At 43.3% G+C, this 27,461-nt stretch overlaps 1 protein-coding gene across 1 annotated transcript; it reads left to right on the top strand.

The window, feature by feature from the left end:
- Positions 1–519: 519 nt before the first annotated feature.
- On the top strand, positions 520–27,015 carry LOC103717453 (putative glutamate carboxypeptidase LAMP1). The gene is made up of 12 exons (XM_039125370.3): positions 520–1,604; positions 1,777–1,844; positions 7,754–7,835; positions 8,028–8,120; positions 8,263–8,415; positions 8,727–8,795; positions 8,963–9,050; positions 24,695–24,778; positions 25,856–25,944; positions 26,279–26,395; positions 26,469–26,609; positions 26,725–27,015. Exons 1-12 carry the CDS (start codon positions 597–599, stop codon positions 26,905–26,907), a joined length of 2,175 nt encoding a protein of 724 aa, XP_038981298.3. The 5' UTR covers positions 520–596; the 3' UTR covers positions 26,908–27,015.
- The last annotated feature ends 446 nt before the right edge of the window (positions 27,016–27,461 follow it).

Raw genomic sequence — 27,461 nt, 5'->3', positions numbered from 1 at the left:
ATGAGATACTCCTCAAATAAAAATTAACTTTTGCAAGTATCTAAAATAAAAGTTTGGCAATATGAAGTAAATATGCTTTTATTTTTATTTAAGTTATAATAAGTTTTAAAATGCATTTTATAAATATATATTTTTAAAATAAATGTAACCTTTTATACTTTTTAGGTAACTATCTTTTATTTTTTTATAAAATTTATTTCCAATTATTATTATTACTATCCATATAAAAACGTATTTTATTTCCTTTTTTTTTAGGGTCCATAAGGCATGCTTCTTTGTTGAAAACTTCATAAAATCCAAAAGCTTCTATGGACGGACATGGATGTCCGACCAAAGATCCTGTAGATTCGCCACTCCTCATCATTTGTACGAACGATGTAACCATATAGAAATATATTCGAATAAATATAAAAAATAAATAGATATCAATATATCCATTATGAAAAAAAATAATACTACGGTAAGGCAGAAAAATGACATAAATAAAATCACATAAAAAATTATGGCATGACTGCCAAATGCCAATCCCATCCTACCTCAGCCTCCCTCCTCCTCTCAAAACTCATTTCCGGGGGAGCGGGGGAGAGAGAGAGGAAATGCCTCGCCTTGTAGAAACCCTGTTTCTCAGTCCCTCCACCGCCGCTGCCGCCATCACCAGATCTGCCACCGCGCGACTTCTGTTCACCGCCTTCACCATCCTTCTTGTTCTCCACCTCGCTATCTCTCCTCCCTCCAAATCCACCTACCACTCCCTCTTCCTCTATTTCTCCAACAACGCCACCGTCGCCCGCCACCTCATCGCCCTCACCCGCCGCCCCCACGTCGCCGGAACCCCGGCAAACGCCGCTGTCGCCGCCTACGTCCTCAGCACTCTCTCCTCCTCCTCCCTTCCCGCCCACTCTGTCTTATACGACGTCTTCCTCACCTACCCCCTCGGCCGCTCCCTCATCCTCTCCCCCTTCCCGCCGCCTTTCCCGGGCCCCACCCTCGCCTTCGACCTCGTCCAGGAGATCTACCCCGGCGACCCCTATGCCGACGTGGCGAAGGAGGTGCTCCCCACCTTCCACGCCTACGCCTGCTCCGGCGCCGCCGCCGGCCCGGCTGCCTATGCCAACTACGGCCGCCTGGAGGACTTTGCCGCCCTGAGGGCCGCGGGTGTGAACGTCACCGGCGCGGTGGTCCTCGCGAGGTACGGTAAGATATATCGCGGGGACATCATAAAGAACGCGAAGGACGCCGGGGCGGCGGCGGCAGTGGTGTTCACCGACGCCAAGGACTACGGCGGCGGCGGGAGGGGGCGGTTCCCGGAGGGACCGGGGATGCCGGCGAGCGGTGTGCAGGTGGGGACCACGTACCGGGGGATTGGCGACCCGACGACGCCCGGGTGGGCGAGCGCCCGCGGGTGTGAGCGGTGGAGCGCTGCGGAGGTGGCGGCGAGCGGGCTTGTGCCGGCGATCCCATCGTTGCCGGTGTCGGCCCGGGACGGGGAGGCGATCCTGAGGACCATCGGGGGACAGGTGGCGGCCGATGATTGGCAGGGCGGCGAGGGGGCGCCCCTGTACCGGCTTGGGCCGGGTCCTGGTTTCCTCAACCTCACATACATCGTAAGTTGGAGTGTCAGTCGGGATCATCGGATTGATGGTGATCTCTAGGTTTCTTCTGGATAGTCGCTCTCTTTTTAATTTTTTTATCTTTTTTTGGACTTGTATGATGGTATGTTTACGGAAATGTTACTGGTGGTCTCATCACTTACGGCATGGTTCTTCGATAAGTTAGGGAGATGAAACATTGGCAACAATCGAAAATGTCTTTGCTGTGATCCAAGGGGAGGAAGAACCTGACCGGTAAGTTTTGTCCCTTGTATTATTTTAAAATGGTATCGTTATGGTTATTTGGAGTTAGATTTATTTTTCTTGTAGTTTATTAAAACAATATAACTTAAACAAATTTCAGGATCCTCTGACTGTTTGTGGCGCGGGGTCCCAAATTGTTAGTTCAAAATTTCTTTGCAAGTTACCAAAAGTTAAAAACAGAAAGCAGCATGGGGGGAATTATGTAATTAATTCTTCCATTAGATCGAGATGCTGCCTGGATGATGAAGAGACCACAAAAAGAAAAGAAAAAAAATTCAGCAATGTCTATGGAAAGTGCATGCATGCATTGTCAAGTAAAACAAATGAGATTTGAGGTTTTGGAGTAACATGGTCCAAGTTTTATTGGAATTTGGAAATGGATCTTATGATTGGTCTTAATAGCGGAGCATGTTTAATGATCTAGAGAGAATTTGGTGGCCACTTGATGAAATTTGGGTGATTTTGATCCATATCCCTGTCAACTTGTTTAGTGTGGTTTTGTGGTTGAGCACTTGGTTTGGGCTGCTATGATCATTGGAATATGTAGTCTGATTGACCTTTCTAATGAGTTGATTTGCCAGCCCTTGTCAAAGTACATAAAATGAGCTTGAGCATATGATATCAATGCTTGCTCCAGTCTAAAAGTCACATGGGTGTCTGTTGTTTGGAGGAGAGATGCAAAATCTACAGTGAAAAAAATTCTGGAAAGCCTTAATGGGGTATTAACACCTCTTTCAAGACCCATTTCCATGTTTCTCTGCATCAGAAGTTGGGCACAATTTTTCCGATGATTGCTTAGATAACATAAATATATGTCGATTTCAGACTGTTGACTTGATGACTTTTATATAGGATGCACAACTGAATCCTTGTATATCGAATATATACAGAGATCTCTTGGAGTGGAAAATAATCATCTATGTTTGAGGAGCTAAGGGTACTCTGAAAAATTTTGCGGAGGTTAAAGAGATGAAGTTTGGTATGCTCATGTTATGAGATTTATGAAGTTCTGAAAAGAATTTCTTTTGACTTATCGTTCATCCATCCTTTACAGATTTTCATCTAGAATAGCACATGAGCATATGAGACCAAACTGATGATATCATAGTTTCTTGATACATATAGGATGGAAAAAGCAACTCTGGATGCAAGAGTAGCTGGTTTAAAACTTGCAGTTGGACATAAAATGGTAATGCGGTTCTTTATGCTGTAAGTTTCCTGTCAATAAAATTTACAGGTACTAGATGATAAATTTAAGTTATGTGTACTTTGGGAGTGTGGACACATAAAAGCAGTGACTATACAACAAATTTTCAGCCCTTATGATGCAATAATAGCTATGTTAAAACTTATAGAAATCACGGCATAGAGCTGTTGCGGTTCCATGTGATTCTTCTAGTATGGACATGTTCAAGTGGTGACTATTAGACTATAATATAGATCTTCAGCCCTTTGGATACTTGGTGGTAGTGAAGATGATCTAGATCAAGGATTACAAAATTGAAAGAGGAGCCTAGCTTCTGTTGAGCTTCCTTTCCCCCTTGTTTGGAAGTTTTTAGGAGAGGTTGACTCCTCATTAGTTCAGACTCTGTGTTGGTTAAATTGAGGGTGCAGAACCAATATACCCGCTCTATGATATTATTTTCTTCTCTAGCAATGGCCCATCATTGATGGGTAACACTATCCCCCCCCCCCCACCCCCACCCCCTCAAAAAAAAAAAAAACCTCTCTTCTTCTCAAACTTATGGACCCAGGAAGTTTTAATCTAGTTTAGTCGTCGTAATATTTTCACACTGTGAAGTTTATTGAGAAAGGGGGCATGATGCCATGACCCTTTTTTTGGAGTTTTTGTGGATCAACCCTTGTTTTAATTTTGTAATGCATACTCAATAGTTTGAAGAGACATCTCTCCTATATTGACGTCTCCTTTACTGAAAATGATAATTTCTTGAGCGCATGTTGTGGCTCTTAGGTCTCTTATACTTTTATCTATTTAATGCTTAGTGATCCAGAAGGATCACCAAACTATATATGATTCATGATTTGGCCATTACGAGTAGGCCGGGCAAAATCTAGGAGGGAGATCTGCCATACTAGGAAGCTGAATCGCATGCCAAACTTCTAGAGATCATAACTTGGTCATATGATGTTCGATTGAGATGATTTTTTTCTCTTTGAATTCTGTAACTTTTCGAGATCTACGATGTGGCGTCACTCCAGATTTTATTATTTGGGCTTTGAAATGAACCGATCAAATTAAAAATTTTCTTTTTAGAAAAGTTTTTGACTGGACGTATCTCCCAATCCAGGAAGAATTAGAGAGCGATATAAGGCAAAGTTGATGTAGAAGTTGAACTTTAGCTCCTGTAAGATTTTAGTTTTTTGTGTTTATTTTTACTAGTCATGTCTATTTTTGGAAAACTAATCCTTTTCGAATAAGGAGAAGAATTCGATCTAAATTGTGGTCCATATGCGCAAACAATATAAGCAGTTGGAAGAGGGACTATCCGTGCTTGAAATACATCGAAGAACAAAGGTGAGTATGGTTGCTAGTTCTTCCTCGATAGATAATGAGATGAAGGAACATCTCTTACAACTAAAGAAAAAAATTGCCCAACTCATCGAGATCATATCTTCATTAGCGATGCCTTCAACACAAGTACCAGCAACTTCTGTAGTGCAATTATCTTCTACATTTAGAGATGGGGTTTTATCATCTAATGAGGAGGATGAGCAACCTGCGAGCACTCAGAATCCCCCTCTTTAGTCTTTTAAAGTCGAAGCTCGAATCGAGATCCCTGTATATGATGAAGATGTCGATGCAGAGAAGCTAGTTAATTGGCTAGATTAGTTAGAGGCCTATTTTAGTATCTATTGATACTCTAGTGTCCGGAAGATAGTTTTTGCCCACTTCAATCTTTTCTAGTAGAATTCGTAGATGAGGCATAATGATATCTCTAATATGATGTGGAGAAAATTTAAGGGTCTAATCAAAAACCAATTCTATCCAATCAGCTTTAAGAAGGATCGATGGATCAAGTGGCATTACCTATGGCAGAAGTATGATCAATTTGTACAGGACTACACCATCGATTTCCATAAGCAAGCCATCTCACTTAGGATTTTCATTGATGATCATGCAATCTTCATGAAATATGTCAAGAGCATCTGAAAGGAGCTGAAGCTCTTCAAAGTTGAAGACACTAGCGTGAAGACTATAGGGATTAGAGAGAAGAATCGTAGGGAGAAAAGGAAGATAAGTTTAAGAAAGGTGGGGAAGATCTAGCCAAAGCAAGAAGCAAGCCGACATGATTCAAAAAAATTATTGTGACCATTGTAACATCCGTGGACACATTAAGTAGAAGTACTAGAAGCTTCACGTCGAGTTGTGACTGAAGAGGAAGAAGTCGAAGGATGAGGATTCTAAGAAGAAAAGGGAAGGCGATCCTCAATTTTACGGGTTGAGAAGCTGCTTGAGCTTGAGCAAGCAAATTCAAAATTGAGCCCAATGGCAAGAAATCCTGAGACAACAACTAAGATAGACCTAGAGACGCTAAAGGAACTCTTCTACTTGAAGTTCTAGATGAAATAGAGCATCAATGGGGCTATTGTAGATTCTGAAAATCAGAAGGACCTCATCTTTGAAAATCTGGCTAGAAGCTAGGGTTGAATACCAAGCTTCATCCACGTTCCTACCCTCTCTGATGGATTCAGAAAGATGTTGAATTGAAGATCACCAAGCAGTGTACCTTCAAATTCGCAATAACTAAGAGATACATTGACGAGGTAACATGCAAAGTAGTTCCTTTGGATATATGCCATATTATCTTGGAATGCCCGTCCGTATCTATGAGATTGAGAAGTAGTCTTGTATAAATGGCAGAGGAAGTATCGACTCATAAATGATGTGAAGGAGTTCATGATCAATCCCTCTAGGACTCGAGAAAATATAAACCTTACAACAGCTACCTAGGTGAAGCGACTAGTTAATGCATGAATAAGTTTGTGATGATGATAAAAGAAGCCGATACTACTTATGAGAAGCTAAACTCTCGCCTCTTAGTTCCACAGATTGATCGACTGCGATTGAGGAGCAGTTGTCATAGTTATCATCATTAGTGAGGAAAGATGACAAGGACAAACCCTACCATGAAGTTTAGATGCGACAACATGACGAGTTGCTTGTTGAGATCTGGAAGCAAGGAAGACCAAGTCTAGAAACCATCTCTAAGCAAAGTTAAGTGGTTCGGCCACGAGGAGAGGAAGTAGGCATTTTTTCCACCTTCAATTCTAATTTAACAGGAGCTAAATCCTCTAAATAGAGGTTGAGCCCTAATCTAAGAGGATCATTAGATTCAATGTGGGTCATTTTGGCCGCTACAAGTAGGGCTAAATAGGATCCAAAGGCAAAATTCGCCACATCAAAAAGCTGAATTGCATGCCAAATTTTCTAAGATCATAATTTGATCATATGATACTCGATTGAGATGATCTATTTTTTAAATTAGGCAACTTTTCGAGAACTACAATGTGGCGCCGTGCAACTAGCAATCAGATCCAAATTCCATCGTTTAGGCTTTGAAGCATGCCGATCAAACCAAAAATTTTCTTTCCAAGAAAGTCTTTGATTGGTTGTATCTTCTAATTCTGGAAGAATTGAGCAGAACGATACAAGGCAAAGTTGATGTAAGAGTTGAGATCTACCTCCTATAAGATTTTGCTTTTTTGCATTTATTTCTAGTACTCGTATCTATTTTTGGAAAGCTAGTCATTAGAAGAGAAATCTGACCCGAATTGTGTAAAGACGGACCTCATTATTATAAACTAGAGGCTATGTACTTCAATTTGAGTCGTCAATGAAAAAAAGGACTTAAACCCTACTTTCATCAATTTTTTCATCTTTTTCTAAATTTAAGCAGGTTAAGAAAATTTTTCCTTCTTCCCAATTGGATCACTTAGTAATCTTTATATCCTTTTATTTGGTTTTACCTCTGAAATCATTATAGGTCTTAAAAAGTTTAATTTCTCTTATTTTTCATGCAAATTATCTCCTGATTGAATTTTTGAACCATTTATTGTTGTTAATGGCATTAAAGCAATACTCATATGATCTGTCTAGCTACTTAAGTTGTCCTAGTTTTGCTACAATAAGCCCTTAAATTTGCAAATTTCTCTCATTTTTCAAATTTGTCCCTCAATTCTTAACCTAGTCTGAGATCCATAATTTAAGTTCTTTCTTTTCCTTTCAAAACCCTCAAGGAAACTGACAAATATTTCTGTCTAACAATATGTTGGTCTGCTTATTTAAAATCTTATCTCTAATCTTTTTGTAAGTTCAATTCCTATTTAACTCCCTTTGCAGATCCTTCTAAACTCTAACCGGCATATAGGGGAGTTTCCTGCATTATGATTGAAAATGACAGAGATGTGCCTTGTCCATTTTTATTTATTGACAAGTATCTGCTGTCTTTGATATAGCATATGAGTATGTTGTCATTCATAACACTGATGTATAGTCACCTATTATCAGAATTTAATATAACACTCATTAATTGTATGTATTCATGAATGGAGGCGTGAATTTTTGCATGTATGTTTGTGCCTGTGACAGATAGAAGTTCTTTATAGCCATGCTATGGTTTATGCATGGGTGGCTTATATCTGAGTGAGCTATAACCCTTCTTTTTCTTCTTCTTCTTCTTCGTCGTCGTCGTCATTGTCATTGTCTTCTTTTTGACTATAGCATTGTTTGGTCCTTCCTAAAAAGGATATATTAGTTGCCTAGAGTTCTGCAAAGCAGTTCAAGCTGTATAGTAGTTATTTTTATCCTTCAAACTAGCACATATGAATTACAGCAATAAAAGACAATGTACTTTAGCGTCATCTGGTGATACCTGCAGGTATATTCTCCTAGGTAATCATCGTGATGCATGGACGTTTGGAGCAGTTGACCCCAACAGCGGAACTGCAGCTTTACTTGAGGTAACTCTAATCTAGAAGCCTCTTACAGTCATACTTCATCCAAGAACTGTATCAGTTTCAGTTAAATAATCTCAGGATCAATCATCGCCTCATTTCACTGATTAATGTCTTGTTTTGACATATGCACATTCATGCATCTTAGTGACCAACTGATGATGCACATAAGCTTGTTATCTAAATTCTTTTTTCTAGGTAGCTCAGAGGTTTGGGAAACTGCAAAAGAGAGGATGGAGACCTCGACGAACCATTATTTTATGTAATTGGGATGCAGAAGAGTACGGATTGGTCTCTCTCTCTCTCTCTCACACACACACACACACACACACACACACATACACAGATATACATGCACAGTCACACATTCAGGCGCACATCTGTGACATAGCTGTTAACTTGACATGTTCATCACCTCTGTACGTTTCTGCAGATAGGATCGACAGAATGGGTTGAAGAGAACAGGGAGATGTTAGCTTCAAGAGCTGTTGCCTATCTGAATGTTGATTGTGCAGTCTCTGGTCCTGGATTCCATGCCTCTGCAACCCCACAACTTGATGAGCTGCTCAAACAAGCTAGTGAAAAGGTGTATGGCATTGTCATGTCCTGTCAATTTTTTTTGACTTCACAAACATGAAATCTGATTGCATTTTGAAACTAAAACTTAGAATAGCATCAACATTCAAGAAACATTAGTGTAAGTAGACAGTGCATGGACAGTTGTAGATATGTGAGTAAATTTGTGCTTATGGTAATAGGAGTCTTGAGTCTTGATAGTAGTAGTATGTATAAGCTGATGAATTTTAGAAATCATTGCGAAAGAGACTTTGCATTTATATCACCAGCCTTTTCTCTATGTAAAACTTTACAAGATTTGTTATTTTTTTTATTGTTAAGGTTCAAGATCCAGACAATTCCTCTCAGACATTATATCAATCATGGATTGCATCTAATTATTCTTCACTGGTAAGTAGTTAAATTTGTTTCTTTGCTTCCATGCTAAAAGTTGTCTAAACTTTGATGTATTTCCAGAGAAAATAATATTAAAAAATATGTATTTATATTTATCCCCAGTTAATTTTAGCTTTGATACTTGATAACTGAAAACCAACTTTTCCCTTACTCCATCAAAGATTGGGAGATTAGGTGGTGGAGGAACGGATTTTGCAGCTTTTGTCCAACATGTTGGAGTTCCATCAGTTGACATGTTTTTTGGAGGAGGTAACTATCATGTTTCACAATTCTGAATCACAATTTTCTATCACTCTCTCTTTTCATGACCTCACTTCTTGATTTTTTTTCTTCTATAAAAAATACTTTTCAGCATGCTCTAACTACTAGCTAATTTTAGGAATGAGATCTTATATGGTGCACACGTGCTCTCGTCCCCTGTATGTGAGGAATAACTTCTCCATAAAACCTATGCATTCAAAGCTGCCTTATGGGTTGATCTCTTCCCCTATATATGTTTTTCTTTCTTTGCTTTAAAGAAACAATCCCTAACCTTATGCCTTATTCATAGTCTCTTAAGACGTATGGATTTTGTCCCTGGTGTGAAGATGGTGAACAAGGTACTGGTTTGAATCCGGCTTCCTAGTTTGCCTCTGGAATTCTGGGGCAAGGAGACAGTCCTGAAAGTGGCATCAACGGCTGGGCGACCTGTGGCAGTGGATGGGTTCACAGAGGAACGGCGACGTGGGGGCTATGCGAGGGTGAAGGTTGAGGTGGATGCGAGCCTACCCCTTCGGCCAGGCATCTTCGTCATGGGGAAGAACGGGCGGTTTTGGTAGGCTTTCATTTACAAAAGTTTGCCGGACTACTGCTTCAGATGTGGACTTCTAGGGCACGATGAGGGTGGTTACGCGGCCCCTAAACCAGCCGCAGGCGAGACGATCGGCGAGAGGAAGTCGGGGGATCCGGAGATTAGGGATGAACTTGGGATGTTGAGGCAACCGGCGAGATCCCGAGTACTAGAAGATGGGAGCCGCGTCTATGGCCCATGGCTCGCCACCAGTAGAGCTCGGGCACCGAAGCCGCCGGCTACTGGTAGCGGGTCAAAGAGTAGGGCGGAGCAGCCGTCGGCGCCGCCCCCGTCGACTCGACGGCTGCTCCGCCCCCGTCGACCAAGCAGGCTGGCATCAGTGTGGGTGAAGCCAGGTGTCTTCGCCGGCGTCACCCTGGGACCTGGAAGGGTGGCAAAAGCCGACGAAGGTAGCACACCGACGTTTGCCGGTGATCGAAGGTGCAGGTGGCTTGGGGGTGGTTGATGGCTCGGTGAGTGGACTCACCCAAGTTGGCGGTATGGACTCGGAGGCGAACTGGTTGGCGGGCCAGGTCCAACTAAAGGGATTGGAAGGCATTATGGATGAGACCAGCGGGCCAACGGTTCGTCCGGGCCCTGGTAAGTTGAAGAGGGCTCGGAGCCTGCCGAAGATGGCCACTAAAATTGGGCCGCGGAAGCCTGGGCCCGAAGCTCTTGGGCTTGGGCAGGGTGCGCTGGGCCTTGGGAAGATGGGCCAGCGCGGGCGGAGCTCTGAACCGGCACCTGGGCTTGGTAGGGGCCTGGGTCGTGGCCAACGGGGCACTGGTGTGGATCCTTTGACCCAGGGTTCGGTCCAACCAAGGGCGACGCTCGAACTAAGGGACTTTGGTGCGACCGACGCCGGAGATGATGGGGCAGATCAATGGAGAAGCCGCAACCGGCTGAGGGTGCGGAGTGCTTCGCCGGCTTCGGTGGCTAGAGCGGCGTCGAGACCCCCACGGATCGGTGGCGACGACGGCGAGCGACGACAGACTCCTTCCTCCCCGAGTGCGTCGACGGGGTGCCCTACGGCAGCGGCTAGAAGCGCATAGAGGGTAGTTGCAGTGGTGCCGGAAGCGTTGAAGGCAATTGGTCCGAGTGTCCAGGCAGCGACAGACTTGGAATCGGAGGCTCCACGGGTTCAGGCAATGGGTGGCGTGGTGGTAACCCAGGAGTCTGAGGGTGCACTTGGGAGCGGCGCAGAGGCTTTGGAGGGAGATGTAGTGAAGGCTGGGACCTAACAAGAGCGGGTTCTTTAGCACCTGAAAGAGGTGTTCAAGTCTGGGATGACCGGGGTGGGGAGAAAGAGTCAGAAGGTAAGGAGGTAGCCGGGCCCATGGAGGAGGGCTATAGTGCTGTGAAGAATAAATGAGGATACTTCTTTGGAATTGCCGATGGGCTGGAAAACCTTCCTTCGCCTCGGCGTTTCAACGGTTGGTGCACTTACATAGCCCGGAGGTTTGCGTGTTGTTTGAGACGAGACTATCCGGGAGGAGTTTGAGACATGCAAGAAGGTCCGTGCCGAGGTCGTGGGGCTTCTATGCTATGGAATCCTGACGCTTATCGAGCGAGATCATTGTCACTTGGCGGAAGGGAGACCGCAATATGGATGTCTTCCATGTGTGTGAACAGCAAGTAGTCATTGTGATTTCGGAGGGTGATGGTACACCGTGGGTCTTGGCAGCGGTGTATGCGAGCACGGATTTCCGGAAGAGAAGAATCTTGTGGGAGGAGGTTGCAAGATTGGCACAGCAGGGTATCCACTGATGGTGGCGGGGGATTTTAACTGCATAGATGGCCCACAGGAGAAGCTAGGAGGAAAGGCCTTTACCCTCAAAAGGAAAGTTAGAGTTTCAGGACTTCATCACCGGCAATGGGTTGATCGATCTGGGCTTCATGGGTCTGAGATTCGCATGGTGCAACAATCGATTGGGGCATGCTTGAGTATGGGAGAGGCTGGATAGGGTGTTTGCCACTGCGGGATGGTGCCAAAGCCATCCAGACTATCGGGTATACCATCTTCCCCGGATTGCCTCGGACCACAGTCCGTTATTGGTGAGTACCTCATCCCCGCTCCTTTATCGATGTCCATTTAGATTCTAAAAATTTTGGTGTCATACCCTAGATCAAGGGAGATTGTGAGGGAGGCCTGGAGAGTGCCAGTGCGGGGAGAGGCGATGTACAGAGTATCTCGCACTGGAGCTGACCAAGCGACGACTACAGAGGTGGAATCGGAAGGAGGTTGGGAATTTATTCAAGAGGGTGGAAGAGGTTGAAGCCTTTATAGTTGCACTGTAGACCTAGGAGCAGAGAGGGGGGTTGACTGACTTGGAGTTGGGGGAGCTCAGAGGCCAATTATCCCTGCATGACTCACTTCTCAGGCAGTATGAGACCCTGTGGAGACAGAAATCTAGAATTCGGGGGATCAGAGAGGGAGACCGGAAGATCAGGTTTTTTTATCAGTCGACAATGATTAGACGACAGAGGAATAGGATCAGATCCGTCAGGGGTGATGATGGGCATATCACAGAGGATCCGGATTCTATCAGGAGGGTGTTTGAGCAGTTTTTTCGCACCAAGTGGACAACGCAGACGGGGAGTGGAGAGCTGTCGATCATGCAGCCCCCAGGGACAAAGGTCTCGGCAGAGGAGAATGCAGCTCTGATCAGGCTTGTATCTGCTGAGGAGATCTAGGAGGCGTTGTGGTCCCTCGCTGAGGATAAAGCTCCTGGTCCAGATGGCTTCCCTTCAGTCTTCTTCAGGAGATACTGGCCCGTGGTTAGACGAGATGTGGTCGAGGCCATTCAGCAGTTCTTTGGTACATCCGTGATGTTAGCAGATTGGAAACAGACTTTTGTCACCCTTCTTCCGAAGAGACAGGATGCCGTGGAGCCGAGCCACTATCGCCCGATCAGCCTGTGCACCACCTTGTACAAGGCTACGATGAAGGTATTGGTGGCTAGATTGCGGAGTATCTTGCCGAGGCTCATCAGCCCAGAGCAGGGTGCTTTTGTGGGAGGGCGGAGTATTTCCGACATCCTTATAGCCCAGGAGTTTATGCATGATCTGCGGAGTGCTTCGTTCAGGAGGAGCCTCATGAGGATCAAGCTGGGCATGTTAAGGGCCATGACAGGATGCGTTGGAATTTTTTACAGTATTCGTTGGAGAGTTTTGGCTTTCATGAGGACTGGATTGGTTGGGTTATGGGCTGTCAGGTCTCCATCATTTGCCATCTTAGTGAATGGCTCGCCGACACATTTCTTTAAGTCTTCTGTAGGGCTGAGGCAGGGGTGCCCATTGTCCCCGCTGTTGTTCATCTTGTGCTCGGATGCATTGTCTAGAGCCCTTCGGCGGGCGCCGGAGTCCCAGGTTATGGAGGCATACAGGCCAGTACCGGCAGGTGTCCAGATATCGCACCTCCTTTTTGCTGATGATTGTCTGCTCCTGGCGCGGGCCACGAGGCAGACAGCTAGGGCTATACGAAGGATTCTTAAGGATTACTGCGCTGCTTCCGGCCAGCAAGTTAATCTGTCCAAGTCCATGGCCAGTTTTAGCCCGAAGATCAAGCCGTAGATGAAGGCATCTATCAAGGTGATACTTGGAGTGGGAGAGCAGGAGGGTGCTTTGAGATACTTGGGTGTTCCCATCACTAGCTGCAGACTTCGCTGTAGCGACTGTGTGGATATGGAGCTCAGTATCAGACGGAGACTTGAGGGGTGGCAGATGAGTACACTTTCTATAATGGGCAGTGGCTTTGGTGCGATCAATTCTCAGTTCGATTCCAGTCTACTTGATGTCCAACACTGTGGTGCCGGTGACATTCTTGAGGTCCTTGAGGAGGCTCTTCAGGGATTTTATCTGGGGGAGATAGGAGGGCAGAGGGGGTGTTCATTTGATGGCTTGGGAGGTGATTTGCTAGCCAGGGAGGCCTGGGGATCCATTCCATGGAGGCGCGACGAGGGGTGTTGCCGGCAAGACATGTGGCCAGATATATATTAGATCCTAGGAGCTTGTAGAGTACACTATTGAGGGCCAAATATGGAACATGCAAGGTGGCAGCAGATTTTCAGGTGGGGCGGAGGTGTTCCTTCATTTGGAGGGAGGTATGTTCGCATGCTCTATTGGCGTGTCCGGCAATCAGATGGGCCGTGGAGGATGGACGATCTATTGATGTCTTGGAGGACAGTTGGTTGTCTGAGTACCCACTGAGTTGAGTGCCGACCTTGGTCGATGTTACGAGACTGGAGGGATGCAGGGTCAGTGATTTACTGGTCCAGGGGGAGCGTCGATGGGACGAAGCACTGATCAGAGATGCCTTCGGGGAGGAGCTGGCTGACAGGATTCTGGCGATTCCGGTCCCTCGGGGGGAGACACCAGACAGTTTGGTGTGGGCTTCCACAGGAATGCCCACGGTGCGGGCTGACTTACAGGAGGTGTTAGGAGGCGGAGCTACTTGGCAGATGGATTTGGCGGATCTCTTCATCCCCGAGTGGCCTTCTTCCTGTGGAAGGTTGCTTGGGGGTGCTTACCGATCAGGAGTGTCTTGGCTGGAAGGGGCGTCAGGATTGCGCCGAGCTGTGACAGGTGCCCTGACACGGAAGAGTCCATCAGTCATGCTTTGTTTGGGTGCCCTCGAGCAGCACAGATATGGAGACGGGTCCTGAGTCCACCGGCTCGGGCTTTCCATTCGGTTGACGACTTCCTATGATAGATGCGGGCGACCCTGCATAGCCCGAGGACGACTGTGTGGGGTGTTATATGTGTATATGTGGCATATCACATATGGCTGGATAGGAACGCCTGAGTCTTCGAAGGCAAGGGGACGTCTTCGAGGTGTATTGTGGAGCGTGCACTCCTTCAGGCAGCAAAGATCACCAGAGTTACTACGTCAGTTTTCTCTGGGTTGGCCAAGGACATCTGGGACTCCCTCCATGCTACTACAGCACCCAGGACATCCTATGTCTCTTGGGAGCCCCCACCCCTAGGCCATCTCGAAGTGAACTTTGATGGTAGTGTATCTGGTGATGGAGACAGAGCATGTACTGGCTTTGTGATTCGGAGCCATGACTCTAGATTGATAGCTGTCGTGGGGCGGAGTATCGCCGACTTGTCAGTGGTTGGGGCAGAACTCAGGGCGGCATGGAAAGGCATCTCCCATGTGAGGGGGGTGTTGGAGGCGGAGTGCATTCTTCTCGAGAGGGACTCCGCGATGGTAATCGATTGGATTCAGGAGGGGGGGATGGCAACCTCCTGCTTCGCGATCTTCGATGGATAGTGGAGGGCTGTAACGTCTTCCAGGCTGTGCACGTGTGCCGAGAGGCGAACGGGGCCGCCAATTGGGTCGCCGCCAATGCTGCCCAGCACTTGGAGAGGTCCATTGGACGGACTAAGGGGTTGTTCCCCCAGTTTTGAGTCATTGTCTTTTTTTTAATTTTACTGGTTATATCCACGCTAGAATAGCGTGAGCAACCGTTGTACCAAAAAAAAAAAGTAGAATATGCAGTTGCATATGCAGCCATATATTCGAAGGCAGCATGTAAACCCCACTGCATATATGTAGTGCCCATATACAATTAAGGCTGCAAATAAGTCGGGTTGACTCGTGACCCGACCCGACCCGACCCGAATTGGAGGACCCACGGGGTCGGGTCTTAAAATTGAACTCGTTTTATTTTTCGAGTCGGGTTTGGATTTATTGAATCTCGACTCGACCCGGACCCGACCCGGATCCGACGCGACCCAATTTTTTTTGGGTTAATTTTAGATCGTTTACCCAACGACCTGATAGATGGTAAAGGATAGAGGACTGCAAAATGGTGTGATCCTTTTATATTTATATTATATATAAATAAATATAATATAAATAATTATAATAATTACTTTGCTTTGATTCTAAATATTTGCTTCGACTATTGGAACATTTCTTAGAAACCATATTGACGGATACTAAAAACAAGATTAGTTAGAAGCTCAAGCGGTAAAGAGGCTCGCATAGAAGAGGAAGAGGCCCTATTTTTCAGATATAATGTTTTGGTCCCCTATTTTGGCTACAAGCTCAGGATTTCAGTCTTCAGCTATAAGAACATTCGAACAGAGCATAGCATTCATAAATTATACTAAGGATACACAAAGAAGAAAGACTTGAAAAACACAACTCTGACCCGATTCGAACCCAAATTACCCATTTAGGCCCGAGAAGCTAAATCATGCCTTTTCCCACACAAATGTAACCCACCGCCCTGTTTCAGATGCACCTCACGAACATTTTAATTCCCTAGAGCACTGACCACAATAGTCCCTAACAAGAGTACAAGACAACAAAAGAAGGTGGTGGGGGGGTGGGGGAGTGGTACAGCAATACTTCGTTAAATCTAATGTTACAACAAAAGAGGCATAATATAGTTTTACATGCATTTGGCTCTCTCCATCTCACCATTTAAAAACAACAATCCCACCATATCAAGTTGAGGGCAGATACTTCGTTAAATCTAAACCCATAGATGCGGTTCCCATCGTGCATTTCTAGGCGTATGGGTTGTTGGAAACCCCCGAAGAGAGAGAGAGAGGGGGGGGTGTGGTGGTTCGGTTTTATGAAGTCTGCGTCATTGTCGCAAAGGGAGACGCATTTGAGACCCCTCTGCTTCTATTCCCCTTGGTCCCTTCTCTTTCTCTCTATATCTGACTTGAAGAAAGAAAGAAAAATTTAAGTCCGGCTGAGGCGAGAGAGAGAGAGAGAGAGTAGAGAGCAGAGGGCATGGCCATTACCCCACGTTAAGTTGGGCCCTAGGAGGAGCCGCTGCCCCCTTATTCTGTCCCCTCCGCTGCCCACCAGCCGTTCGATTGATGACTAGGGAGCTGAGGCGGAGGATGGGAGGAACGAGGGGTAGTGGAGGAGGGGGATGTCTCTACTTTTCGTCGGTGTCGAGGTGGGGATGAAGGACTGCATCAGCCTCCCAGCGTACCTATAGCAACAGCAGCATGGAGACAACGACAGCAGCAAAGGGGAGGAGGAGAGGAATGGGTTCTTTACTTATAGAGGAGAAGGTGAAGGAGGACTCCTTCCGTTCTCCGAGACCTCTTCCTTCCATCGTCAAATGGTGGAGGAGTAGCAATAGCCGATCATCATATGACGTGGCGAAATGTCATGTCGCCCTTAATGATGATGGGACGACTGTAGGAAAACTATTAAGAGAAAACGAAGTCCGAATCCTCCCCGGATCCAACCCGGACCAGACCCGACTTGGACCTGAATTTTTGGGTCAGGTCCGGGTTATACATGGACCCGACTCGACTCGAATGACCTGTTGAGTCAAAAATTGTAGCTGCGGATCCAACTCGACTCGAGTCGACCCGATCAGATCTTCAATTGGGTCAGGTCTGGGTCCAAAATTAGAATCCGAACAAGAAACCGGGTCGGATCAAGGTCACTCAAGACTCGACCCAATCCGACCCATTTGCACCCCTATATACGGTAAGCCACATAATCAGTTTGTAGACCACATATGTGGGCTAGGCTGCATGCTGGCCATTTTATGCAGATCCAAATGAGTGCTTATATGGGTTGGGGGTTTGAAACTAGGTTCAACTGGGTTATAATAGTATACTTAAAAGTTTCATTAACATACTCGAAACTTGAACTTGGATGTAACCTATCGATATAAAGTCACTATAATATATTTTAAGAATATGCTGTGCGATTGGGCAGCCAGAGAGGTCTTTGGCTGGGCTACAACTAAGGGTGCAAATGAGCCGAGCAACTTGCAAGCTACCGAAGCTTGGTTCAGATCTAGTCTAAACTTGACTTAACTATTATCGAGCTTGAGTTGAGTTCAAGTAACTCGAACAGTTTTTGATTCAAGCTTGAGTAGTAAAACACTTGGCTCAAAAACTTGCGAGCCTAGTCGAACATATATATTTTTAATAATACTATATTTTTCTATAATACAATATTACTAATTTAATATTTTAAAAAATAATATTTATATTTTTTATCTGACCTATGATGACCAAGGCTCAAATTCGAGGTCAAATATGACTCGGTTGATACTCGAGTTGAGTCGATTCGATCTCGAGCAAAGATTGCCAAATCGGGCTGAACCGCTCCGTTCGGGCATTGCCAATCTAACCCGGTGCGAAATTGGATCGGTTCTTTTGTTACATTCGGTTCCGGACTCGTACAGGATGGAACCGGCCGGAACCTGTCACTTACCGATCGGTAAGTGCCCGAACTAGTCGGAACCGCTCGGTTCGGTGTAGACACGATGCGAACCGGCCGGTTTGCGCCGAGTTAACCCGATTCCAAACATTCTGGCACTGTAGCACTGTAGCACTTCGCCTGATGTTTTTTAAAAGCATTAGGTCACCTAACAAAATTTTGAAAGCGGCTTCGCTGCGTTCCTTTCCAAAAATTCTACAAACAATACTGATTTAGGCTATTAGAAGAAAGATCCAAGGTTAAATAAGGTGTGCTTGCTCTCTTCTGCCTCATTTCCTCTTTTTTTGGGGGGCTTGAAAAAATAGCTCAAAATTGCAAAATAAGAAAAAATTATACAAATTTTTTTGATTTAGGCTTGATTTTTTTATATATTGTAAATCTATGGACGATCTACACGCTGACATAAAAATTTTAATTTTTGGATTATATAATTTTAAAAATTTAAAATATATTTTTGGATTAAAAATAAATAAAATAAAATATATAAAAATTAAAAAAATATAGATTTAGAAATGTATTTAGGAGCATGCAAGCTACTCCATAAAAATTCGGTATCCATTCATTCAAGTTTTGATGTGATCATGTGCACAATGGCCTAAGCCTAAATTTAAAAAAAATAAAAAATAGGTAACCTTTGATGCATGCCCGAGGCTTTAGAAAAATATATGTAGGATCTATTATTGGGTTCTACATAAATCTGAGCTGAAATTAATTTTTTAAAATAATATTTAAAAATTATTTTTAAATTCAAAAAATAATTAAAAATATTTAAATAGCACTAAAAATTATGAAAAATTATTAGTACGTATTACATAATTCAGAAGTAATTTTTGAGGTAGAAATGATATTTTTCTGAATTTATGATATTTAAACATATTTTTAAATTTAAGAATTATTAAAAATATATAAATAAATAAAAAAAGAAAAATTAGAGTTATGTATTGGATAAATATGATGTATTTTTTGAGAAAAAAATTATATTCACCATAAATTAATTTTGCTATTTTTAAATAATTGATAAACTTACGTACTTGATAAACTTGCAGGAATGGAGCCATCAAGAAAAAAATAAGGATCTAGAGCGTGACTTTGGCTGGAATCATGGATAAATACTCTCGAGTCGACAACATTGAAAGTGCAATTGGTGCAACATAGAGTTCAAGGGAGTGCAATTGGTGCAATTGGTAACCAGATTGAAGTAGTATTTAGCTGCTGGTTATTCCGATGTATCTATATGCCGAATTTATGCACAGGAGGTTCGACAACTGATGAAGCACTTCGCTGGTTTCAGAGCATGAAGGCGAAGGTTGCCAAGAAGAAGGCAGAGGTGGACCGTCGAGCGGCGGAGCCATCTTTCCATCATTCCAGAGAGACAGAGAAGGCGTCCGCTCTAGATGACGAGGCACAGATCCGGCTGCCATGCAGCGAGCCTAGATGATCAGCGGCAGGAGGATGGGGTAGCCCGGCATAGAGCTCGATTTGGGCCCTTGTACTACTAGTTGGGCTTCGGTTCTGCGAGCAGCAGGCCAGATTCAGAGTTCAGGACCACCTCGGCCAGGAAGGCTGTCAGTAGAAGTGGTGGCCAAATTGCATCTATGCTAGAGGCTTTTAGTAGTAAAAAGAAGTTATCCAAAGATATTCCACCAATAGCAGCAATCCATGATTTAGATCCACATGCCTTCTTCAGTAGAGATTCGAAGCAGCAGAGGATTGACTCAATGCTGAAGAAGCATAAGAAGAATATGTGGTGAGCTATTAGATCCTGATTCCACTTTAGTCATATCCTAGCGAATATGGCAGACAATACGTACTACATGTCTGCCATTTTTGCCATACAGGCTGCCGATCCTGGTGTAGATCCTCCAGGTCCGAAAAAAATCTATGGTGAGTTTCTTGACAATAATAAGGAGCTAGAGAAATGGATTGCCTCCTATAAGAATAAGTGGCCCATATATAGATCGACTGTAACATGTGATGGTTGGACCGGTCCTACCAGACGGAGCATCGTCAACTTTCTGACATACTGTGATACGAAGACTTTGTTCTACAAGTCGGTTGCTTTTGATCAGGTGCATAACGCCGCATACATCCTCAAACTAATGGAGAAGGTGATTGATCAAGTAGAAAAAAAGAATATTATGCAAGTTATCACTAATAATGGGCCACAATATAAGGCCGCCGGAGAGATCTTAATGGAGCGGCAACTACATTTTCTGAACTCCATGGGTTGCATATTATATCAACCTCATGTTGATAGACATTGCGAAGATTCGTCGGGTGCAGCAGACAATAGAGAGCCCAAACCATCATCTGGAATATTTATAACCATACGTGGGTTCTTTCATTGATGAGGATGTATGCAGGAGAAATCTTGAAACCAGAAGCCACACAGTTTACTACCAACTATGTTGCACTTGATAGCCTTCTTGAGAAGAAAGCAACCCTACGTCAGATGTTTATCAGTCTCGAGTGGCAGAAAAGTAGATATGCGAGGATCGACACTAAAGAAAGCAGTGTTAAGGATTTGGTGACGAGGCAGATATTCTGGCAGCGGGGCCACTACAATAGTGAAGGCTAGAAAATGTAAGTTAACTTAAGTGACACGTGTAAGTTAACTGGTATCTTCTATTATTAACATAGTACAATATGGTTCTTTTTTACAAACCAAAAATTTAGAGAGGGCTGCGACAACTTTGGTGTATCGGCAATTGTTGTAAGAAAAGTTCAAATCCAGGTGTATTATACATCAGGATATTTATCTGGCATTAGATGGTTACTAATATGGTACTATCTTTTATGTAATTTTTTCAATATTTTTGCAGCTGAATGGTAAATTCATTTTGGGCTGTCCCCAAAAAATCTTAAGTGGCTGGCTATTCGAATTCTCTCCCAGACGGTCTCCTCGAGTGGCTGTGAATGCAACTGGCCCACCTTTGCCCTCATCCACAACAAATAGAGGAATTGTTTGATACAAAAGCGCCTCAACGACCTTGTATATATTTACTTCAATCTGAGGTTAAGGCTGAAATGCATTCAAGAGAAAGTGAAGTTCAAGTATACAGATTCGAATCCATAGTACTTTCATTGATGATGAGGATGATTCTATGATCGAATGGCTTGTAGGCCAGCAGCAGGATCCAGAGCTTGATGAGCGAGGATCGTCTCTACGATCAGCCAGTTTTGTAGCCAGCGAGGCTAGGGTCGATGTAGGGCAGATAGGCCAAGCATAGTATTTTACACATTTTTTCAATTAATCAGCCACAACCACAGAAGAGCCAGCCACCACATGACTCTTTGTCTGAGACATCCTATCAGAGATATGATCGAGAGATGCTTATACGAGGCCACTACGCTATTCGGTCGACTCAGTCAGGAGGATGACATACATCCTTCCAGCATAGCTAGATAGAGAGGAACACGAAGGGTAAAAAGGTAAAGAAAAACAAGACACCTGTAGGCCCAGTAGAGAGTATTGAGGAATCTGTACACTTAGATTTAAAGATCAGAAGCAACAACAATGACAGTTCTGGTGGTCATGGGTCTGTCGACTAGAAAGAGAGTGGAGGATAGGAGCACTATTTATGAAACAGCTGCAGGGTAGTCTTCAATTCACCGGTGAGTTCCAATTTACACATATTACATAGGATAGGAACCATGGTGTACGATCTGTTAGAGCCTATGAGGATACAATTGTATATAGGAGATGGGCTTCTTAAGGTCATTCGAGAGGATACAATGCAGCTGCAGATGACCTCACACGTAGTGTAGAATTCATAGACGTATCAGATTCTTAGTCGTATACTGAATTCTGTTATTCACAGCCATAGACAGCCTATGACCTGTACAGATATGGATATGGTGCGTTTGAGGCATCTTTCGATGGTTACTACCTTACGTAGCTCGGAACATCTTACGGTCGGATTTTGCTGCCGGTATATTCGGATGGGCTGCTCCATAACCGTATTATCAGCCAGAGGATACCTCTCAAAGCAAGAGTTTCAACGAGAGATCCGAGAGTGCTTATAACCCGGCGCACATTTCTTATGGCGTGAATGTTCAAGACTACAATGCTGCTTGGTTAGAGGAGTGGGCTGATATGCCTCTTAACTATGTTGATTTGGATATCTATGAGAGGCATCACCATTCGACCCAATTTTAGATATCAGTATGTATGTTGGACTTTAAATGTATATAATTGATTGCATTATTTTTTAATTTTCATATCGCTACTTGATTTGAGGATATTTTTTGTTCATTTTATGATTTATATCATTTTAAAGCAATAAGATGCATCATATAGGTTAAACCGAGATCATAGAAACATGAAAAAATATTAAGAAAATATCAAAAAAAACATCAAATTAGACTTAAATTCACCGAAAAAGTTCAAAAAGTGATTATCAATTAATTTTATTTGAAAACTCCAAAAACAAAATTGGGCGTGTCAGTCCGTGAATCGGCATGCCCTATCCATACCGGTTCAATATGGTACCGAACCATACTAGGCGCCCACCGGTACGGGTCCCAATACCGGTTCGACGAACCTTGATCTCAAGTATTGCTTTTTTTTTATTAAGTCAAGTTCGAGCTTGGATGTTAAGGCTCGATCGAGTTTGAGTTGAGTTTCAAGCTCGAGTATTTTGAATCGAATCAAGCTCGAGCCTCTAGCTACTGGACTCAACTCGGTTTGATTGCACCCCTAGCTACAACTTTGCTTTATTGTAGCTTTGTGTGTGTTCCCTTGGTGCTCGAAGGGTTAGCATCAAAGTACGCTGAACCGGTACCCGTAGGTGTATCGGTCGCCTATCGGAAAAGTTAGAAAACCGGTTTGTACTGGAACCGGTCCGGTACGAACCGGTTTTCTAACTTTTTTTTTCGGTTTCCGTCCGCGTGCGGGCGCCAAGGGAACACTTAACAGTGTCGGGTGATCGGTCCGGTAGGCGGCCCGGGCACTAAACCAATTTAGGGCCTCCTTCCATGGGTCAACTCGGGTTCGTAGATCAGGTCGACAGGACCCTATATTAGGGTTCATAGATCTCCTAAAAAGAGAGAGGGAGAAGAAATATGAGAGATCTAGGTTCTCTCTTCTTTTGTACCTTTTCTTCTTTTTTTTTCTTTCTTCTCATTGGCAGAACAGGGGAAGGAGGTAGCGGACCGCAGCTGTGGTCGTGGTGGTTCAACAAGGTGGCAGTTGGAGGGGGTAGAGGGCAGTCGGTGGCGGTGGCTGGCCAGCAACAATCAACCCAAAATAGGGCCGAAATGGGAGAGACTTCTCGGTCAATTCTTCCACCGATGATGGTGGTTTAGGACCATGGGAAGGAAGTGAGGACAAAGGGGGGGAAGAACAGAGTGATACCTTTGCTCCGGAGGCGCCGATGACCTCGATTTCTGACGAAGCACGATCAGCAAGGTCGGTCCATGAAAGTAGGGGAGCGGAAGCTTTAGAGGGAAAAGGAGGGGTTTTCAGGTGACGGTAGTTGGCCGCGGTGGCACTTCGGTCACCGAAGGAGGGAGGAGAACAACGGGTGGAGGATCGGGTGGAGTGGATTCGGGGTTTCATAACCTCTAGAGAGAAGGGATATGCTTGGCCGAATGGCGGCACCGACCAGCCGTTTGCTGATTGCATCTGCCAAACGGCTACCGGCCGTTAGCACTGGCCATGGAGATTTCGCACCGGCCGTGCCTCAACGACGGCCATTTAGGCTGCTCAGGAAGGGTATCGCGACCCTCTATTCCGATTTAATTTTTTTTTTGAATTTTGAATCAAAGCCGGCTGGGCTTGCCGACTTTGGTCCAAGTCAGGCCCAGTTGGCCTGATTCTTACGGATTAGAAAGTTCAAAAAGTACATAACATAAACTCGAAAATTGAAACAGCAATTTAGAATAATTGCCATTATTTTTCTAATCTTATCATATAGCACATAAAATGGCTGCCAATCAACTAAGCATACATGATGACCTCTTCATAATTATATTCCCAAATTTATTGTTTTTCACCTAAACAAACTCCCATGCATAGCTTGACAGCTTTTGCTCGTTCTACAATATGCGATCAAACAATGCATATGTGTATTTAGTTTTAAATTTCTACTTTTATGTCTGAATTCGAATGATTTAATTTTAAATTTTAATTATTTATATATCATTTATCTTTAAAATATTTAAAAATATGAACTGCATGTATACCCGCATATTGCAACTGCTTTTTAGAGCGCTGCTCATTCCCCGCTTGCACTTTTTTTCTGAAAGATAGAATTTATAAGTATGAGTTTGCAAAGTGCTAGTTTAGAAAAGAAATGTTCATCAAGTGTATGTCATGAAGAGGTTTTTTGTTTGTACAGTATCCTTGTTCATAAAACTGGATATTGAATTCAATTGCTGATAAATTAGGTTCTGTTGGATGTCTATGGGCAAACCTCTTCTCTGAATACACTTTATCATGTATCCTCATCTTGACTTTGAACATCTACAAGAAAGTGGAGGGATAGAATTATCATGTATCCTCGCTAGCAAGCTGCAAAATTTGCATACACAATGCCTTTTCATTGATTATACATACTTGAACTTCTTTATCTATGATGCTTGTATTTTCTTTCGTATATTATTTTGTGCTTGAGGATAGTCTTCTTACACTTGAAGGTCATGCTTACGTTGTTTTAATTATGTATGTTTGACAAACCAAAAAAGGAATCAGAAACATAAAATATTTCAATGACTTAAATCACGAAAAATTACAATAAGTTTGCAGTACATTACATAGCTAGAGACCTAATGTTTATATATTTTAGTAGCATTTTCTCAATTTTTTTTGTTTTAACAGCTCTAATGGAGGATTGACATCTCTTTCAGGATACCCAGTTTATCATTCTATGTATGATGACTTCGTATGGATGGGGAAATTTGGAGATCCTATGTTCCATAGGCATGTAGCAGGTACACCGTGCAATTTCACTTCAGTACAGACCGTTCTAAAAAATTCCAGCATCACCTTTGGGGATGTTTAGTTGCCCCATTGTGCCATACCAGAAGCATCAGTTTTATATATAAAAAAAATTAGCTGGCAGACTAGCCCAAGTAATGGCAAATTGATTCTTGTTCCTTTCATTGGCCACCATTTACAGGTAAACCTTGACCAAATTTTGTCCAACATTTACTCCCTGATATAAAGTTAGGCTTGCTCTTTTTCATTGCACACATTTATAGATGGGCCAGGGACCAAAAAGAAAATGGCCAACAAAACCAAGAGCCGGAAGTAAAATGTGCAGTCAACAAGGCCTAGGCCCTAAATGGATGTCTCCAAGGCCTGGGAGTTAATTTCCACGAAAATCAGATACCCTCCAACTTCTCATCCTAGTAGCTAAAATAATTAGCCTTAACGTTCAGCTCTATATATCATGCCCAGACATCCAAATTCCAAACACTATTACAATTGTTCGCTGCAAGAGCATACCCCCGTGATGTCCATATATATGCTTTCTGTGAGGGCCTTCTAATTGACTTTTGATTTGAATTCCAGCTCTTTTATTATACATGAATGGGCGGTTTGACTTCTGAGCTAGTTTAGAAGCTCCTGTGTATATGGCCATAATGCTAGTATAAGTTTTGGTTGGAATCCATCCCTGAGGTTCTAATTGTACTAAATGTTGCAAAAACCAGATGGTCGGAAGTATTAGAGCACCTTTTCCTTATCTAGCAATTATATGGTGATGAATTCCGATTCTGGTTCACATTAGTTCAGCATCTTGCAGAATTTAGTTTTCTTGTTTTGTTTATGAAAATTAAAAACTGATTTTATAAAGCTGAAGCTTTGCTAATTTGCTGTGATGGTAACAGAAGGCCACCATTTTTACATACTCCACCTCTTTTACCACAAGTTATTTATGAGAATTGCAGAATCAAAGGTGTTTGTGGATCTTGTTATTAACTGTTCCATTTGAAGTTTTGACGCATGCTAAGTTTAAGGTCATGAGAAGATTCAGTTTGATCCCTTACCACTTCTTTCTCATACAGCGGCAAGCATCTGGGGACTGGTTGCTTTGAGGCTTGCAGATGAGGAGTTCTTGCCATTCAATTACATCTCCTATGCTTCAGAGCTCCAGGTATTATTTCTCCTATTATTCACAACGTACTTATATTCATGCAGATATGCAGAACCATCTGAACATACCCAGATCAATATGTGTGCGTGTGTATCAATTGGAGGTGTATGTCTGCAATATATTCCTCTCTTTTGGGACAACAGTTCTCCTGGCACTCTGTTGGTTCGACATACATTTATGGAAACACATGACATGGGGATGCTTATTTTCAGGCTTCAGCAATATAAATGACTTGTATACTTTTCAACATGGTTGGAATAAATGCCACATATGAACATCTAAATTCTTGTGCAATTGGGTAGCTGAAGTATCTGACGGTGCCTTTTACTGACAGAGAAGCGCAAAGATATTAGAAGATGATGCATTGGGGCTGCCTGTAACTTTTGCTCCCTTGTACAAGTCTATAAAAAAGCTCAAGAAAGCAGCCACTGAAATACACAACCAAAGAAAGGTATCCTTAAATCAAAAGAAGATTGAATTAAAATTATTGATGTTTTTAATTAATTGTCTTGTTGCATTTTTAGGCACTAGAAAGGAATTTTTTGTCATTGAATTGGAGGAAGGATCCCTTGAAAGTCAGAGAGCTCAATGATAGGTTGATGATGGCTGAGCGGGCATTTACTGATAGAGATGGACTCTTTGGAAGAGTATGGTACAAGCACCTGGTAGGGTTTTATGTTTAGAAATAATATTTATATATATTGCATAAATATTGTAAAGTTCAAAGACATCTCAAATCTTACAGTACTAATTTTCCTGTCCTGAAACTAATATAAACAGATTTATGGACCTTCGATGCAAGATGATTATGGATCTAAATCATATCCAGGCATTGATGATGCCATTGAGAAGGCAAAGAGCTCGAACACTTCGGAGTCGTGTAGTTTTGTACAACATGAAGTGTGGAGGGCTGCCAGGGCTGTGACCCAAGCAGCTTTAGTCTTGAACGGGAAATTCACCTGAATGTTCACAAATCCTTCTAAATGGTGCTCAAAGCTTTTGTACAGATTCATCAGCTGAACAATCATGTGAATTACTAGGAAATATATGGCAACCAAGTTTTACAGCTAATGTTAACATATCGTGGTAAGAATCTAAATCTTTGTTTGTATGTCTTGGGAAAATACTTTTTAACGGTATCCTTACAGCTTGGAGCCTTGGACTATCATATCATGGTAAGGATCAACTTCGGCGGTTTCTTTCTCTTCTTGAGCAAATAATTAAAGATGTAATTGTATCATTCTTTTTCACTGCCATTGTTATTGTGCTGTTAGAAAGAACATGAATTAAACCTTGGGAAATCAGTTTGCTATTCTGAACGCTGAACTTCTCGGTTCTTCAAAATGGAGTTCATGCAAGGGTTGTTGGTTTGTCCAAGCTATTCAATCTCAAAAGCCATGACGTGGTCTCGCACGCATTGGTTTTTCTACTTTTTGCTTATTCCCTCCAGGTATTTGTAACCATCCTGCAAAGCGTCTTTCTGCAAATACTGATTAAAGCTTCCTTAAGGTCCTCCA

The sequence above is a fragment of the Phoenix dactylifera genome, chromosome 1 (assembly GCF_051530095.1).
Source record: "Phoenix dactylifera cultivar Ajwa chromosome 1, Ajwa_hap1_PhDact_Kaust_v1.1, whole genome shotgun sequence".
NCBI lineage: Eukaryota > Viridiplantae > Streptophyta > Magnoliopsida > Arecales > Arecaceae > Phoenix > Phoenix dactylifera.
This window is presented reverse-complemented; position numbering and strand designations above follow the sequence as displayed.

Bases quoted from the DNA above. Each gene is read 5' to 3' on its own strand.
- LOC103717453 (XM_039125370.3), top strand. From the start codon at position 597: ATGCCTCGCCTTGTAGAAACCCTGTTTCTCAGTCCCTCCACCGCCGCT. The intron at 8,796-8,962 runs GTAAGTAGTTAA...ACTCCATCAAAG, and splicing joins CATCTAATTATTCTTCACTG to ATTGGGAGATTAGGTGGTGG. The intron at 25,945-26,278 runs GTATTATTTCTC...TTTTACTGACAG, and splicing joins CCTATGCTTCAGAGCTCCAG to AGAAGCGCAAAGATATTAGA.